This window comes from Paramormyrops kingsleyae, chromosome 11 (genome assembly GCF_048594095.1).
Source record: "Paramormyrops kingsleyae isolate MSU_618 chromosome 11, PKINGS_0.4, whole genome shotgun sequence".
Classification (NCBI taxonomy): Eukaryota; Metazoa; Chordata; class Actinopteri; order Osteoglossiformes; family Mormyridae; genus Paramormyrops; species Paramormyrops kingsleyae.
This window is the reverse complement of record NC_132807.1, coordinates 14,570,411-14,584,776: the sequence shown is the minus strand read 5'-3', so window position 1 is coordinate 14,584,776 and position 14,366 is coordinate 14,570,411. Positions and strand designations below refer to the sequence as shown.

The 14,366-nt window shown below is 40.1% G+C and overlaps 1 protein-coding gene across 2 annotated transcripts; it reads right to left on the bottom strand.

Moving 5' to 3' along the window:
• Nucleotides 1-743: 743 nt before the first annotated feature.
• On the bottom strand, nt 744-3,929 carry slc35c1 (solute carrier family 35 member C1). Of its 2 annotated transcripts, XM_023804748.2 has the most exons (3): nt 3,857-3,929; nt 2,793-3,304; nt 744-2,479 (listed from the first exon to the last, which is right to left on the bottom strand). In XM_023804748.2, exons 2-3 carry the CDS (start codon nt 3,271-3,273, stop codon nt 1,917-1,919), a joined length of 1,044 nt encoding a protein of 347 aa, XP_023660516.1. In that variant the 5' UTR covers nt 3,274-3,304; nt 3,857-3,929; the 3' UTR covers nt 744-1,916. The 2 variants fall into 2 exon arrangements, with proteins under 2 accessions (XP_023660516.1, XP_023660525.1); XM_023804757.2 differs by lacking the exon at nt 3,857-3,929 and having other exon boundaries at nt 2,793-3,460.
• Between the last annotated feature and the right edge of the window lie 10,437 nt (nt 3,930-14,366).

Here is a 14,366-nt window from a genome sequence, read left to right as displayed (position 1 = left end):
TGAAACGCGGACTAAATACAGAGGACTAATGACAACAACCAGAAACAGCTGATCACACAGGGAATCCACACGCGGTTAAGGAGGGGGCACGGCAAACGGAAGGAGCGGATGATGGGGCAGGGCACATTGTTTGGATACATTTATTTTCTTACTTTACAAATTACTGTTTTGATAAATGTGCTTAGACGTGTTTAGCACAGTATATGCTCTTCTTGATTTATCCGGTTCATTTCGTGTGTAAATGCTAAAAAAAAACAAAAAAAAAACACATATTTAGGTGTAATTTTTTGGGGCCGGGAACCAATTAATTGGTTTTCCATTATTTCTTATGGGGAAAATCTGATCACAACTCAAACTTTTTAGGATTGGATCCGGAGTTCTGAACGGATTGAATTCGAGTTCTGAGGTACCACTGTATATATCTATTAATATATACGTTATATTAACAGGTAATATTATACACGGGAAGCCTATCACCATATGAAACTAAATAAAAATAAAATGAATTTAAATGAAAGCAAGTTAAAGACATGAGAGAAAAAAAATCTATTATGTAACAGGCTTGGGGAAGGTTCTTCAACAAAATAAGTAAGGCTACTCATCAGATCACAGAAGTTGTTCAAACAGCAAACCTGAAAGGGTGCAGAATGTAAATGTTAACTGACTGATTCAACCAACAATACAACTAATCTTAATTTCTCACAAGTTATATTACTGGAATCAAACAAATCAAAAATTCAGTATACATACCAGTATTGAAATCATTTTAATTCAAAGGAATGATTTTATCAAACATACAACAAAATCTGATAATCCATTGAAAATGCAAATACATTTTATATCTTTATTCTAACAACCACACTTAACAACATTGCCCATTATATTCCAACTCAAGAGATCAATAATGCGTTATTCACCATCCAGAACACCAGAGAATCTGTGTCTTTAATCAATTTTCTTTCAGCTTCCCGCTCCATCCAACTCTTGCAAGTATTTATCCTGGTCAGGCTGGGTCTGGATCCTATCCCAGGCAGCACAAGGCACAAGGCTGGGATATACCCTCGATGGCATGCCATTGCAGGGTACACTTACACTTAATCATCACATGATCGATTTAGGGGTGCCAGTCAGCCTAACTGTATTTCTTTGAACTGCAGGAGGAAACCAAAGTACCCAGTGGAAACTCACACAACACAGCAAGAACATATAAACTCCACACACACACAGTGGAAGTGGGATCTAAACCCCAAGCCTGAAGGTGTGAGGCATGAGTGCTAATCAATGAGCCACCATGCCACTCAGCTTACCACTCAACCCAAAAAATAACACAATCTGATACAAAAGGGATTTCTTTTTCACCCAGTGCTCTTAATTAGAAATCCTGTAACTAATTTAATTAATCTTATAACATTGATTGTTCTTTGGTTTCTACTATTAATGAACCAGATAACATTAATTATGACAAAAAATATATGATAGTTCTTTCCTCTTGTTGATATCCAACAGCTCCAAAACTCAGTCACAAAATTTGAAATCCATACTTAGACATAAAAGCAGACAAAATTGTTTTTTAGTTGAATGACACAAGTATTTCTACTTTGAAACCGCACTCGCCTTGTGATCTCAGACTGCAGTTGTCTAATACCAAAACACATTTTAAACACGTAATGAGTAATGCAAATAAATAGTCTGACAATGATAACCCTTTGTTAAAGAGGAGAAAAATGCAGCACATAAAAATTGCATAAAACTCTCTATGTGCTACATGAACTGGCACAAAATTAAAAAAAAAAGCAGACCCTATAGAGGCAATGAAATATAGGTTGCATTGCTCATTGCCAGCATTAGGATATTATCTTGTCCACTTTCTTACACATAAAGGGTCTTTGCCCTAAACAAAGATCATCCCAGATTCCTTACACACCAGAGTCAGTCTTTTGTACCTTAGCTTTTGACTCAGGCTCATCCTGAACCTTTTTCATTTCCATCCCTTTAACCCAGGTGTAAGCAAAGGAGCCACCCAGGACCATCAAGTTACTTGTCCACCACAACAAACTCTTGATACTGGAGTTGTACGCGACAGCCAGGACAGTCTGTGCACAGGCTTTGGCCGTGCCTGACACATTATGCGTCAGCGGGCTTGTGTATTTAATCTGAAGGCCAGTGACGTAGCCAATGGCAAACCCAAAGATTCCTCCCGTGATCATCATACCCCAGAAATTCCAGTCGTCCATCCCGTTAAAACTGTAGACTTTTGGCGCCTCACCGAAGACAAAGATGAGCGGAATGAATAGGACACAGGCGTTGATGTTGTTGTAAAATGACAGCTTCCATATGCTTTCATCCACAACTGGCAGCACCTTTTTTGTGTAAATGGCATTTAGGGACACGCACATACTGGCAAGGACTCCATAGACAACTCCTAACCAGGACAGTGATCCTTCTGCCCCCTCCTGGTCGACACCCAGCCAGAACCCTCCTGTGTCAAAATAATAAACATCATTCAATCACTTCCATGCTATTTCAGGCCTTATGCTCCACAAAAGTCAGTCATAAAAACTTGGCACCAATCAAAATCAAAGACAATTACGATAATTAAGAACCTTCCCTAACCTCTCTGCAAGATAATGTATAATTAATTATTATTCAATTCATAATAATAAAATTTTGTTCTTAGCAGCTAGAATAAAAAAACATAAAACCCACAGCCGTCAAGTTATTAAGATTCTATACATAATTATATATAATAGCGGATGAGTGACAAAAAGTAATACAAGAAGAAATATACCTACCTAAAATCACCCCGCAGCACAGAAGCGCATATAAAGAAGTGGTTTGCTTGAGTATGACATAAGACAGGATTACATTAAAAACTGTACTGAGCGACCTTCCTACAGTGTAAAACGCAACTCCCAAATGTTTCAGGCACAGGTTATTGAAAGTAATCATGCCGATGAAGACGAATGACAGTGGTAAGACTTCTCTTGAGACTTTATGGTCAAACTTAAGGGAGGGGAAGTACACGACTCCGGGACACAGTTTCGACGTGAGGTGCATGCACCAGCAAAGACCCACGGTTACAAGGCACTGGAAAAATGTCACGAACAAGGGGGCGTTCAGTTCACGGATTTCTAGCAAATGGTTGTTTAAAAAGACCATGGTAATAGATATAAACCAATAGAGAGCTACAACAAAAGTTATTTTGATGGCTCTCACTAAAAAAGTCTCCGTCTCTCCATCTTGATCCACAGAATCAGAGCCTGCGAGAGCCATGCCGAGAATTTTCGACCGCTTCAGTTGTGTCCTGTTCATCGTGTTTTCAACAAAAACAAAGAAAAGGAAGCAGTTAGCATTGGAAACCCATTTATAGGCTATAAACAGATAAGTAACTGAGTTAGCTATCGAACTAGCTAGACACAGCTTCTCCACACACTGATGCCCGCCTCCTACAGGGTGCAGTTCCGGGATCTTAGACACGCCCCCAAACAGCAGGCTGCATTTTCTTAAAGGGACCTTGTCCAACGAGACCAACTGGAATTCATTTACCAAAATCGTATTAGCATTACTATGATCGAAATTTCGACTGAGCCTGATTAAATTTACATCTTACTATCATGGTGGGCTTACGGAACGCACCCTTGAACACGAGCCCCTAAAAATTATATATTTTTTATAATGTTACGCGCAAACAATATAAATACTTTCTTTCATACAAATTCATTCTAGGCGTAGTTAAAACACAAGCGAATGAATTAAAAAGTAGGAAAAACACAACCAATCACCCGGCTTCTCAATATTTCGCATAAATCTATTTATTAAACATATAAATCGCATATCATTATTTTAAACTTCTTACTTTATGGTAGTGTTCCAACGTCTGTCTTTAGATCAGGGAAGTAGGAAGCAAAATAATGTGATCTTCTGCTCCTCCTCCATATAAAAAATCAACCAATCAAATCTTCTCCCTTGACCCTAATTATTTAAAGAAACTGCGGAAAACTTTGAAAGGTACTGCTCATATACTGTACAGTCCATCCATTGTCCAGCTACTTATCCTGCAGGGAAATGGAGGGTCCTGTACAGACCGTGCGTACACAAACACACACAGGTTTATAATAATATCTTTGTGGGGACTCTCCATTCACTTCTATGGGGAAAACTCCAATCACATCATGACGACCTTAACCCCTGCCAAGCCCTAACCTTAATCATAAGTGACCAAACTAAATGAGACTATTGGCATTTTTAGTTTTTTGATTATATTCACAGACCTTTGTGGGGTCCCCACAATGTAAAACACACACACACTCACGCACACACACACAGACATGTTTGTATTCATATCTTTGTGGGGACCATTCATTCATTTCTATGGGCAAAACCCTAATGCCAACAACGACAACTTTAAACAATTTATGGGAGGCAAGATACTTCAGATGAGAAGTCAGTAATCATTAAGAACAATTTTTGAAATTGCTAAGATGATTGGCAGGCACCATTGTGCTATGTATGTGGGTGGATTAAATGCAGTTAGGAAAAGGTCAGATAAGGGGAAAATGAAAGTTGTTCCACAAAATAAGTTCTTCCTCATTAAGCAATTGCTGATGAAAAAGCAAAGAGATGTTGGACGAAGTTGGTTCCACCAATGTATCAACATCAAGATAATGTAGGATTCTCTGCCACTTTGGAAAATATGTAAAGCAAGATTTTTGACCCATTTGAAGGACAGCATGTGGAATGGCCAAAGAATACTTCCAAGCTACACTGTTCATTGATTGACTCAGCTAGTGGTGAGCTGATTGGTCATTGGTGAGTTCCTGAAGGTATAAATTTGACTGGAGTTGCTTATATTGTGTTTCTGAAAAACAATTTTTTGCCATGATAAAGCCTCCAGCCTAAAGACAAAAGGTGAAATTTATGCAAGACAATGCTCTGTCACATACTGGCAAAAAGACAGAGGAGTACTTCATGAAATTGGACTTCAAAAATGGCTATTTGATGGAGCAGCCAGCATCTTCTCCCAATTTGAATCCCAGTGAGACCTTATAGAGCATCATCAAGCAGCGATTGTATGCCTCTGGACAATAGCTTTCTTCAAATGATGAACTGTGGGGTGCTTATAAAAGAACTCTACTCACAGAAATTGCAGATCATCTTGGGGAAATCTATCCATGTATAAATAAGCTCTTTATCTAGGGGCATTGCTATAGAGGAATCAATGCAACACCCCTGTTATCTGTTCTGATTAAACATTGTTACAAATTCCTGTGTTTCTGTAATAACCACTTTCATGAAACTGTTGTTGTCACACATTTCATTGATATTACACAGGCTTGCATAATAGGGTGACACAGTGAAAAGTGAATTTTTTGGTAATCATAAATAGATCTCCAAATATTTCATAACATGTCCCATGATTTTGACTATTTATGTACTCATAAATAATGCAAATTTAGTGCAATTTTCATTAGAATCTACTCATTAATTTGTGAGATATAAGATAACTCAGTGGCATGGTGGTGCAGTGGTTAGCACTGTTGCCTCGCACCTCTGGGACCTGGGTTTGAGTCTCCGCCTGGGTCACATGTGTGTAGAGTTTGCATGTTCTCCCTGTGTAGTCGTGGGGTTTCCTCTGGGTACTCTGGTTTCCCCCCACAGTCCAAAGACATGCTGAGGCTAATTGGCATTGCTAAATTTCCCTTAGGTGTGCATGTGTGAGTGAATGTTGTGTGAGTGTGCCCTGCGATGGGCTGGCCCCCCCATCCTGGGTTGTTGCTTCCAGGATAGGCTCCAGAACCCCCATGACCCAGTAAGATAAGTGGGTTGCACAATGGATGGATGGATAAGATCATTTATGCTTTGAATAATAGCATGACACAGAGTGTATATCACTATGGTAAATGGGCAATTTAAATGTCCCAAGTTCTACAAATGAGTAGAATGGAATGCTCTTCGTTTGCTGTAGCTTTAAATAGCCTACATATATCTCTCCACTAGGTGGTAATATTACAAAGGACACAAGACCGGCAATGAGCCCATCCCTCACCCCACCCTCCCAGAGCTCAAATCAAATCAGAGTTTAAGTAGCACAAGATATCTGGGTGCTAACCAGCTAGCTCCTGTCTATTTTGCAATAAAAGTACTGAAATATTAAAACGAATAACTGTATTGTCACAGAATGCACCTCAATGTGCCCCCTAATGAAATGATGCCCTAGGCGATCGCTTATGTTGCCTACAGGGTGGGCCAGCCCTACCCTGGATCACAGGGCACACACTACTTGCATGTTTTTGAACTGCAAATCCCATAAACACAGTACCTGGGTAGAGATCCAATCTGCCGGTAGGTAGGGATGAAGCCTCAGACATGCAAGGATGCGTAGAAAGCAGATATTAAAAAACAACATCTATTTTTAACAAAGCAAATAGCTCACCAGCTAAGATGCAGTGCTGTTATTCTTGCTTAAAACTATTCGTGTGAAAAGAAGCAGAACTACCAGATATGAAGAATTATGGCAATCGATAATGTGTATGTCTGATATCTCATTTATGAAATATATTCTCATAGTCACAGCTTTTAGACCAGAGAATTATCTGGCTCATGTGCCAGAAAATTAGGGCCAGGGAGTAAGAAAAGAAGCAGCAATCTCACCACCGGCCTTGGACATGGAGACTGCTTTCTCAGAATTTATTGATAATATTTGATAGTGAGAAATGAGGCATCTGTAGAGCAAGCAGCGCCCAATTATTGGATGTTGCTGTGCAGAAGTTTGGATGTGACCAATGAACTTGTGCTTTCTATGACCTTTGAAGAACTGCATAAGCTGTGTATTCTTCAAGATACAACCAAAGTATGCCCTCAAAAAAAGAGGTAATTTCTCCAAACTCTCTAATGCCTTTTTAATCAACTAGATACCTATTGCAATGCTCTCGATTTTTCAAAACTCTAAAATTAGAAGGAAAAAAGGAACACCATTTCGAAAAAGTGGCATATCACAGAAAGTGGTCTAGTGAGTATTGGCATATATTGTTGTGTAAAGCAGTGGCAGAGAATGGAAATGTCTATGCACCAAATCCATTCAAACTATTGACTAAAATAATTTATCTTCATCTTCTACCATTCAAAGACATTTCATTGTTGTTTTTTGCATCAGCACAAACAGCATGCTTTAGCAAGACAAGCTTTTCATCGTTTCCTAAACCTGTGCCAGTATGAGACTCACTTAAGGGTTCTCAGCTAGTACGCTAAAGCGCCTCACCTCATACGCAGTTAAATGAGCTTGCTTGAGCAGAAGTGTTGTGCTGACTGGTTATGGAACGTGATCTGATTCCCCCATCACCCATCTCCACACTCTACACTTCTGACCAGTAGCATGAAATTTGAATATATCATGTTTATTGCTAAGGAAAGTTCAGATTCAATAGTGGTCGTGTTGGTCAGTAAACCTAACCCTAATGCACATATGTCACACTCAAGGCCTGCAGGTCACATCTTTACAGCCCACAATTCTGACATTCTGATTAAGATGGCCAGGGAATAGGGGTGTGACAGTACACAAAATTCATAGTTCAGTACAAACCTCAGGTTTGGGTTAATGGTTACAGTAGGTGCAATTTCAGTACAGCAAAACAAACACAATCAGAAGCAACTATAAACCAAAGGCAATGTGTCTCAAATCAACGTTTCTATATAACAAAAACTGAGGGATGAATTCAGAAAACACAACCATTCAGAAAACACTACAACATTATCTAAAACCAGAACAGGTAGATACAGTACTTATTAAATCACACGGCTTTGTCACTGATTGGATGCTAAGTATATCTATCATAACAAACTCTGAAATTGTAATCTAACGGTAAGTGCATAACTTTTCCAGTTTCAGCTAATGTTGCCATGTGTTCTGAATTGTCATTGTGTTTTCTTATTTTTTTCGTTTGTTTTGCACTTTGGGGCTTCTGTAAGCAACATATCTGAGTTTAGTTAATCAGGAGCCAGCAGACATACTTGGTCTTATCAATTACTCTGTCTTCAGGGTTGGTGTAATTTATTGGGAAACCAAAATGTTCCCAAACTGCTGATTATGACTAACTTTAACCAGCATTGGGGTGATCAGATAATCCATGTCAGGGAGGACACTTTGAGCTAAAACAAGATTTATAATCTGGTTGTTTTGATTTCTTGGGACGAAACTCAGCCCATTTCTCAGAAGGATCCAGAGGACAATGTCAGGAAAAAAAATTGGTGAATAATAGTTCATGAAGTCAGTGGACACATTTGGTTTAATTCACTATGTTCGGAGAGGTTTTGGTGTATCATTGTTTAGTTTTATTTACAAAATGAATTTCAGGAATAATGTTTCCTGTAAAGTTAACATTTGTAACTGTTACTTCCATAAAGTAATGATTTCAACCAAATAACTGCAGAATTTGGGTCATGCTGCTATTAATTAAATAAACAAGCCTTGGTCTTCCCACAAATTCATTGGTGGGCTTTCATATGGTCCTTTCAGTGGCTGAGTTTGACCCCCCTGCCCTAATGTTTTCATGTGGTAATGTGCTAAAAAAAAGCATGTAAATGCCCCTAGATTTAATTGCATTTAATAGATTTATTAGTTAACCTTGTAGTTAAGGTTAGCTGTAGTTGAGGTGTAGTATGAGGCTCAGAGGGCTGTCTCTGTGCCTGTGATTGGAAGGTTGCTGGTTTGGGCTCAGGCCTCATCCAAATACTCACGCATGTATAAGCCCCGAAGCAAGGCCTTTAACCCACAGCTGCAAGGGTGCTGCATGCTGGCTGAGCCTCTGCTATGACTGCCAAGCTTGCTCTCACCTCTCTGTGAGTGTCTCACAGGCTAAAAGAGAATTTCCCCTTGAGGATTAATAAAGTATGTATATCCTTTCAGAAGCAAACACTGATATTTCATTGAACCAGTTATGTATTAACAGTTGTGTGACCTGCTTAATATATTTTTCTCTTTGTGTAGCTGTAGACAGTTAATCTTGTTAACAGTATTTAAAACATCTCCGCATCTCATAATCTTTAACTTTGTTGAAACATCTGGAAGCAGCAGCATCTGTATCTTGACATCCTGTATTCGTGCCACACTCCCCTATATTCATAGCATAATACGTTGATGGTCAATAGGTACAACATTAACAGCAAGTGACGTAACCATGAATGTTTGGGCTGACGTTAATGTGGAAGTGCTCCGTACTGTTTTGTCTGCAACAGACGAAATGAAGCATGGTTGAAAAAGGAAATTGGCATCTCCTTTCTATTTTCATAAAAGGTCCCAGTACAAAATAATGTATGTACCGTGTAGTATATAATATGGCACATAATAATTTGTAAATGCCCTGTATTATATTGATGAAGGATAATTGGACAATTTGAGATAACGGGATCATACTCCAGCACAATTTTGTTAAAATATTTATTAATGCTGGGAGGCAACTAGCTGAACCTGAGATGATATGTGTAAAATACAGCTTCACTGATATAACTGCTGCTACTAATAACAAATAACAGGCAATTGTGGGCTTTCTGAAAGAAGGCCCATAGAATTTAGCTTCGACGAGTTGTGCACATATATGTGTTTGTTTACTTTCTGTAGTTTTTTAATGTGTTTTTTTTGTAAAGTTTCAACCCCATCTATGATGATTCCCCATGAATAATACTAGTATGTAAAACCTGAGTTCCTATTTCAGCTTCTGAAAATGAACACTGTGAGGCACTATAGCAACACTTAAAACATTTTCTTGTTTTTCAAAAAGCAGTATTATTATGAAAACACATGGGCGTAATTTCCAGGGGGGTTAGGGTGGTCATGACCCCCCAATAATCAGATCCAGCCAATATAACCCCCCCAATAATCATGTTTCCCCTGTAATGGGTGGAGACCTCAACCCCCCTAATGTTCCAGCCAAAGTTACGCCCTTGTGAAAACATGCATCTTAAACTATTGATACAATAACAATGTAGCACATTCTTTAGAGATATAACCTCACATTATTATTTTTTTAATGAAATAATTCTATTTATAAATAATACAGTTCTTAAAAGTATTCATTTATATTTTATAATCATGGTTTTGTAAGAACTTTTAGTCATGATTTAGTTATGTTTAGTTTTAGTTATGCTGATTGGCCCCATGGGGTCACAGTATGTTCAATAATGCATATTTTCAGATTCTGTAGATACATGATATTTATTTGTACCATGGCAATTAAAGGAATCTATCTATCTAGCCTATCTACATGATTTTTATGTGAACTAGTTTTGTTCTTTCACTTTTGTGACTGAATTCAAACATCTCACTAAACAAAATAACTTAACTAGCTTAACCTGACAACACAGTGTGAGAATGTGTAGATATCAGTATGACAAATCGGAATGTATCGTAATCCATCACAGTAATGCACATAAGAAGCGAAATGTGAAACAGGTCACTTTAAAATGGAATTGTGTTGGGGGAGGGGGGTGACTGTTTGATCTGTTTGAATGCAATTAACTTTGAACAAATTGCCCAGGATGAATGCACAATAATAAAATGCTCTACAATCCTTGTGGAAGATATACTGCAATAAATTACAGTTAAATATTGCTAAAATCAATTTGTGAAATCCAAAAGTCACCAATAAAGCCAGCATGCATTATCCAACGATCCATCCATTTTCTGTTATCGCCACTATAATCTACACAGGGTCAAGGGGGGTCCGGAGCCCATCCCAGAAGCTACGGGTGTAAGGCAGGGAACAACTCAGGATGGGGCTCCAACACATCGCAGGGCACACTCACACATCATTCACTCACACATGCACACCTATGGCTATAGGCAATTTGCTGACTCTAATTAACTGCAGCATGTTTTTGAGCTGTGGGGGGAACCCGGAGCACCCGGAGGGAACCTTACAACAACATGAGGAGAACATGCAAACTCCACACACATGGAGCTATGGTGGAACCCTGGTCCCAGAAGTGTGAGGAAACAGCAATAACCACTGCAGCACTGCACCGCCCCCAGCATGCATTATAGACAGTTTAATTAAAAACATAGTAATTTGGTCAAGTGGCAAAGCTAAACTGCATGGGCTTTGTTTCAGAAAACCTGCAGTTGCATTCTGGCATTTCTATTAGCAGCAACACTTTTATTAGTGAAGCTATATTTTATATGTAACATCTCAGGTTTAGTGTGTTTAAATAGTGTAAATTGATACGTGCATTTACGTAAATATGTTGTCAATAGTTAGTGTCACAACCATGTAATGTTGGCCCTTGAATGTGTGTGTTTTTGTTAGCTTGCAACTGTGAGTGTGATTGTCCTATACATTGTATGTGTCACTGTCGCACTATAGACATGTCTCATTTAACAACCTACCTGTTTAAAATCCGCCTAGACTTACAACCAGCTCGTTGACCAGTCGGTATAGTACACTGTACGAGAACTTTGGTTGTAGAAACAGCAGTGTGGTGTATCAACATCAATCGTCTCGTCTTGCATCATCCTTTCTCGTCTCAGTCTCCTTCCTGCAGTTACTCAGTATTCATTACACTGGCATTTGCAATCTCCAAGACTACATACAGTCATGTGAAAAAATTAGGACACCCCATTAAGTATTTAGTTCTTTATTAAGAAATATCAAGATATCAATATTAAATCTTCTTTCAAATTATATCTGTAGATAAAGGTAATTGCATCACCAATGCAAAAACAAGAAATAAATTCACTTATTTAACAAAAGGAATTAACTAAGATGCAAATTTCCACTGAGGAAAAAGTTAGGATATCTTATGTCCCAATAGCCAGTATTTCCCTCTTTGGCTGAAATAACCTCAATGAGACGTTTTCTATAACCATCTATCAATCTCTGACTGGCAGAAAGTTTCCCCCACTCTTCAATGCCGAATTCCTTAAGCTGTGTCATGTTTGAAGGGTGTCTTGCATGCATATGTTTCTCCTGAATAAAGATCATCCCTCTTGTACAGATCTGCATCAGTGTCCATTTTTGGTACTCCTATCAGAAGATCTTGCCATATAGGATGGAACCAGCGGATCAGGGAAGTACCCAGCATCTTGCGGACGCCCTGGGAATAGGGTTGGGTATCGTTTGGGGTTTTTTTGATACCGGTGCCAAATCGATACTTTTAAAACGGTACCGGTGCCAAAACGGTGCCTGAACCGATACTTTATCCACACCGATCGTGCCAGCTGTTGTCCGCAAGCTGTCAAGCACGGTGCATCCCTCTGCTTTTAGGTTTATTCCGTGTACCCTCAAATGTTTCATTAGATTTGACGTGTTTCCCCCTTTACACGCAACTGCTGTAAAACATTTGCTGCACGCCGCGGTGTTGGAATCCTTTCTTGTGAAATATAGCCACACTTTCGACCGTTTAGTTTTAGGCATTTTAACAAAAGTTGTTTAATTTAGCAAGCTAAGATAGCGGTAGACCACCTGCTGCCGTCAGAGCAAGTGTAACGTTAGTTGCTGCATTCACACGCATCTCGGATGGTCTCATTTCCTGATGATGTCACGTGTGTGTTGATGAATCTTATGCTTATTACAACTGTGTCATCATAGCCCCAGAGAACAAATATTTCAATCGACAGTTCAGGCATCTAAGTGGCACCGAAATTCGCGTTTTGTTTCGGTCCGGTACATACCGGTTATATACTGTAGGTACTGGTGCCGTACTGGCACCGGTTTTCGGTACCCAACCCTACCTGGGAAAGCAGGGAATCCTTCTCAGACGTCTGCAAAACAAGCTGGCTGCTATCGGGGAATCCCTGGGGTCTTTCCATGCCAGCCTGATGGTTGACTACCAAGCTGTGGCAATGCCTGCTTTCTCATCCGGTCAGTGAACCTCGGCTGTCGTCTCCAGGGCAGTATAACAGGCATCCCGAGTTGTTTCGTGCGATGCATGTTTGATCACTCCAAGTTCGACAGTGAAGCATCATATGAATTACTACTACTACGGTAAGGCAATCAGTCCGTCTCCAAGTACTCTGTTCAATTCCAGACATTAAGAATGTCCTGTGGCTGAGGGCAAACGGCTCAATTCAACACATTTTATTAGGGGCTCTCAGAGCAGATAAAGGATGAGCTGGCAACCTAAGAGCTACTTGACGCATTGGAGGATTTGATCGACCTTGCAATCTGAATAGATAATCGCATCTGCATGTGGATGTCCTCCTGGGCATACTTGGGAGTATGGGGCATTTTATTGCTGCCTGCCTGTTAAAAGGGGGCGCCCGCCAGTGATGAGGAGGGCACTGGTGGGTGTGGCAGCGATTTCACCCTCATCCCCCCACAGAACCTTCTTCCCGGCAGTGGTATCCTGGGGGTCACATCATCAGTCCGTGGCTGCCCTGAAGACAATTTTATTGATGCCACCCCTGTGAAACAGCGGGGAATTTCCACTTCTCCAGCAGATGTGCCCTTAGTGGCTCAAGCACTTATCAAAGACAGAATGGCTACAGTGACCCACACCACTGTTCCAGTACACCTTTGACTTTTGGGTAATCTCGTTGAGATCATCTTGCCATTTGTTATCGACTCTCCCTAGGCACCTTTGGTCCTGGGGCATCCATGGCTCCTGAAGCATAACCCGCATATTGACTGGGAGAAGGGACTGATCAATGCTTGGGGGCCATCTTGTACCTCACAGTATCTCCCACTCCAGGGGAGATACCCGACCTGTCCTGCAGAATACTGGGATCTGGAAAAAGTGTTCACTAAGTCCCTGGCCTCTTCTCTCCCACCGAATCATCCTTTCAATTGTTCAATAGACTTCACTGAAACCTCCACTCCACCCTGGTATCAATTATAGGGGTCTAAATGAGATCACGATTGAGAACCATCATCCCCTGCCTTTGTTGTCATCAGTGCTTGACCAGTTACAATGAGCCACGATCTTCGACATGCTGGATCTTCAAAATGCCTACCATTTGGTCTGGATCTGGAAGGATGACGGATGGAAGACCGCCTTGAACACACCCACAGGACACTTTGAGTATCTTGTGATGTCCTTTGGCCTTACAAATCCTCCAGCATGTGTTCCAGAATTAGCTTAACAATGTTCTATGAAACATACTCAATAAGTTTGTTTATTTCGAAAACATCTTGATTTTCTCACGAAATGAACAGGGCTTCATGCAACATGTTTGCGAGGTACTCCAGAATAAGCTGTATGTTAAAGCAAAGAAGTGTGATCTCCTTTTTGGGATTCATCCTTTCTGAGAGATCAGTTCAAATGGATTCTGCCAAGGTAAGGCCTGTCACTGACTGGCTGGTACTGAGGTCATGGAAGGACCTGCAATGCTTCTTGGGGCTTGCAAACTTCTATACCGGCGTTTTATACAGGGGTAC

Bases quoted from the DNA above. Each gene is read 5' to 3' on its own strand.
- slc35c1 (XM_023804757.2), bottom strand. From the start codon at position 3,312: ATGAACAGGACACAACTGAAGCGGTCGAAAATTCTCGGCATGGCTCTC. The intron at 2,480-2,792 runs GTAGGTATATTT...ATTTTGACACAG, and splicing joins GTGCTGCGGGGTGATTTTAG to GAGGGTTCTGGCTGGGTGTC.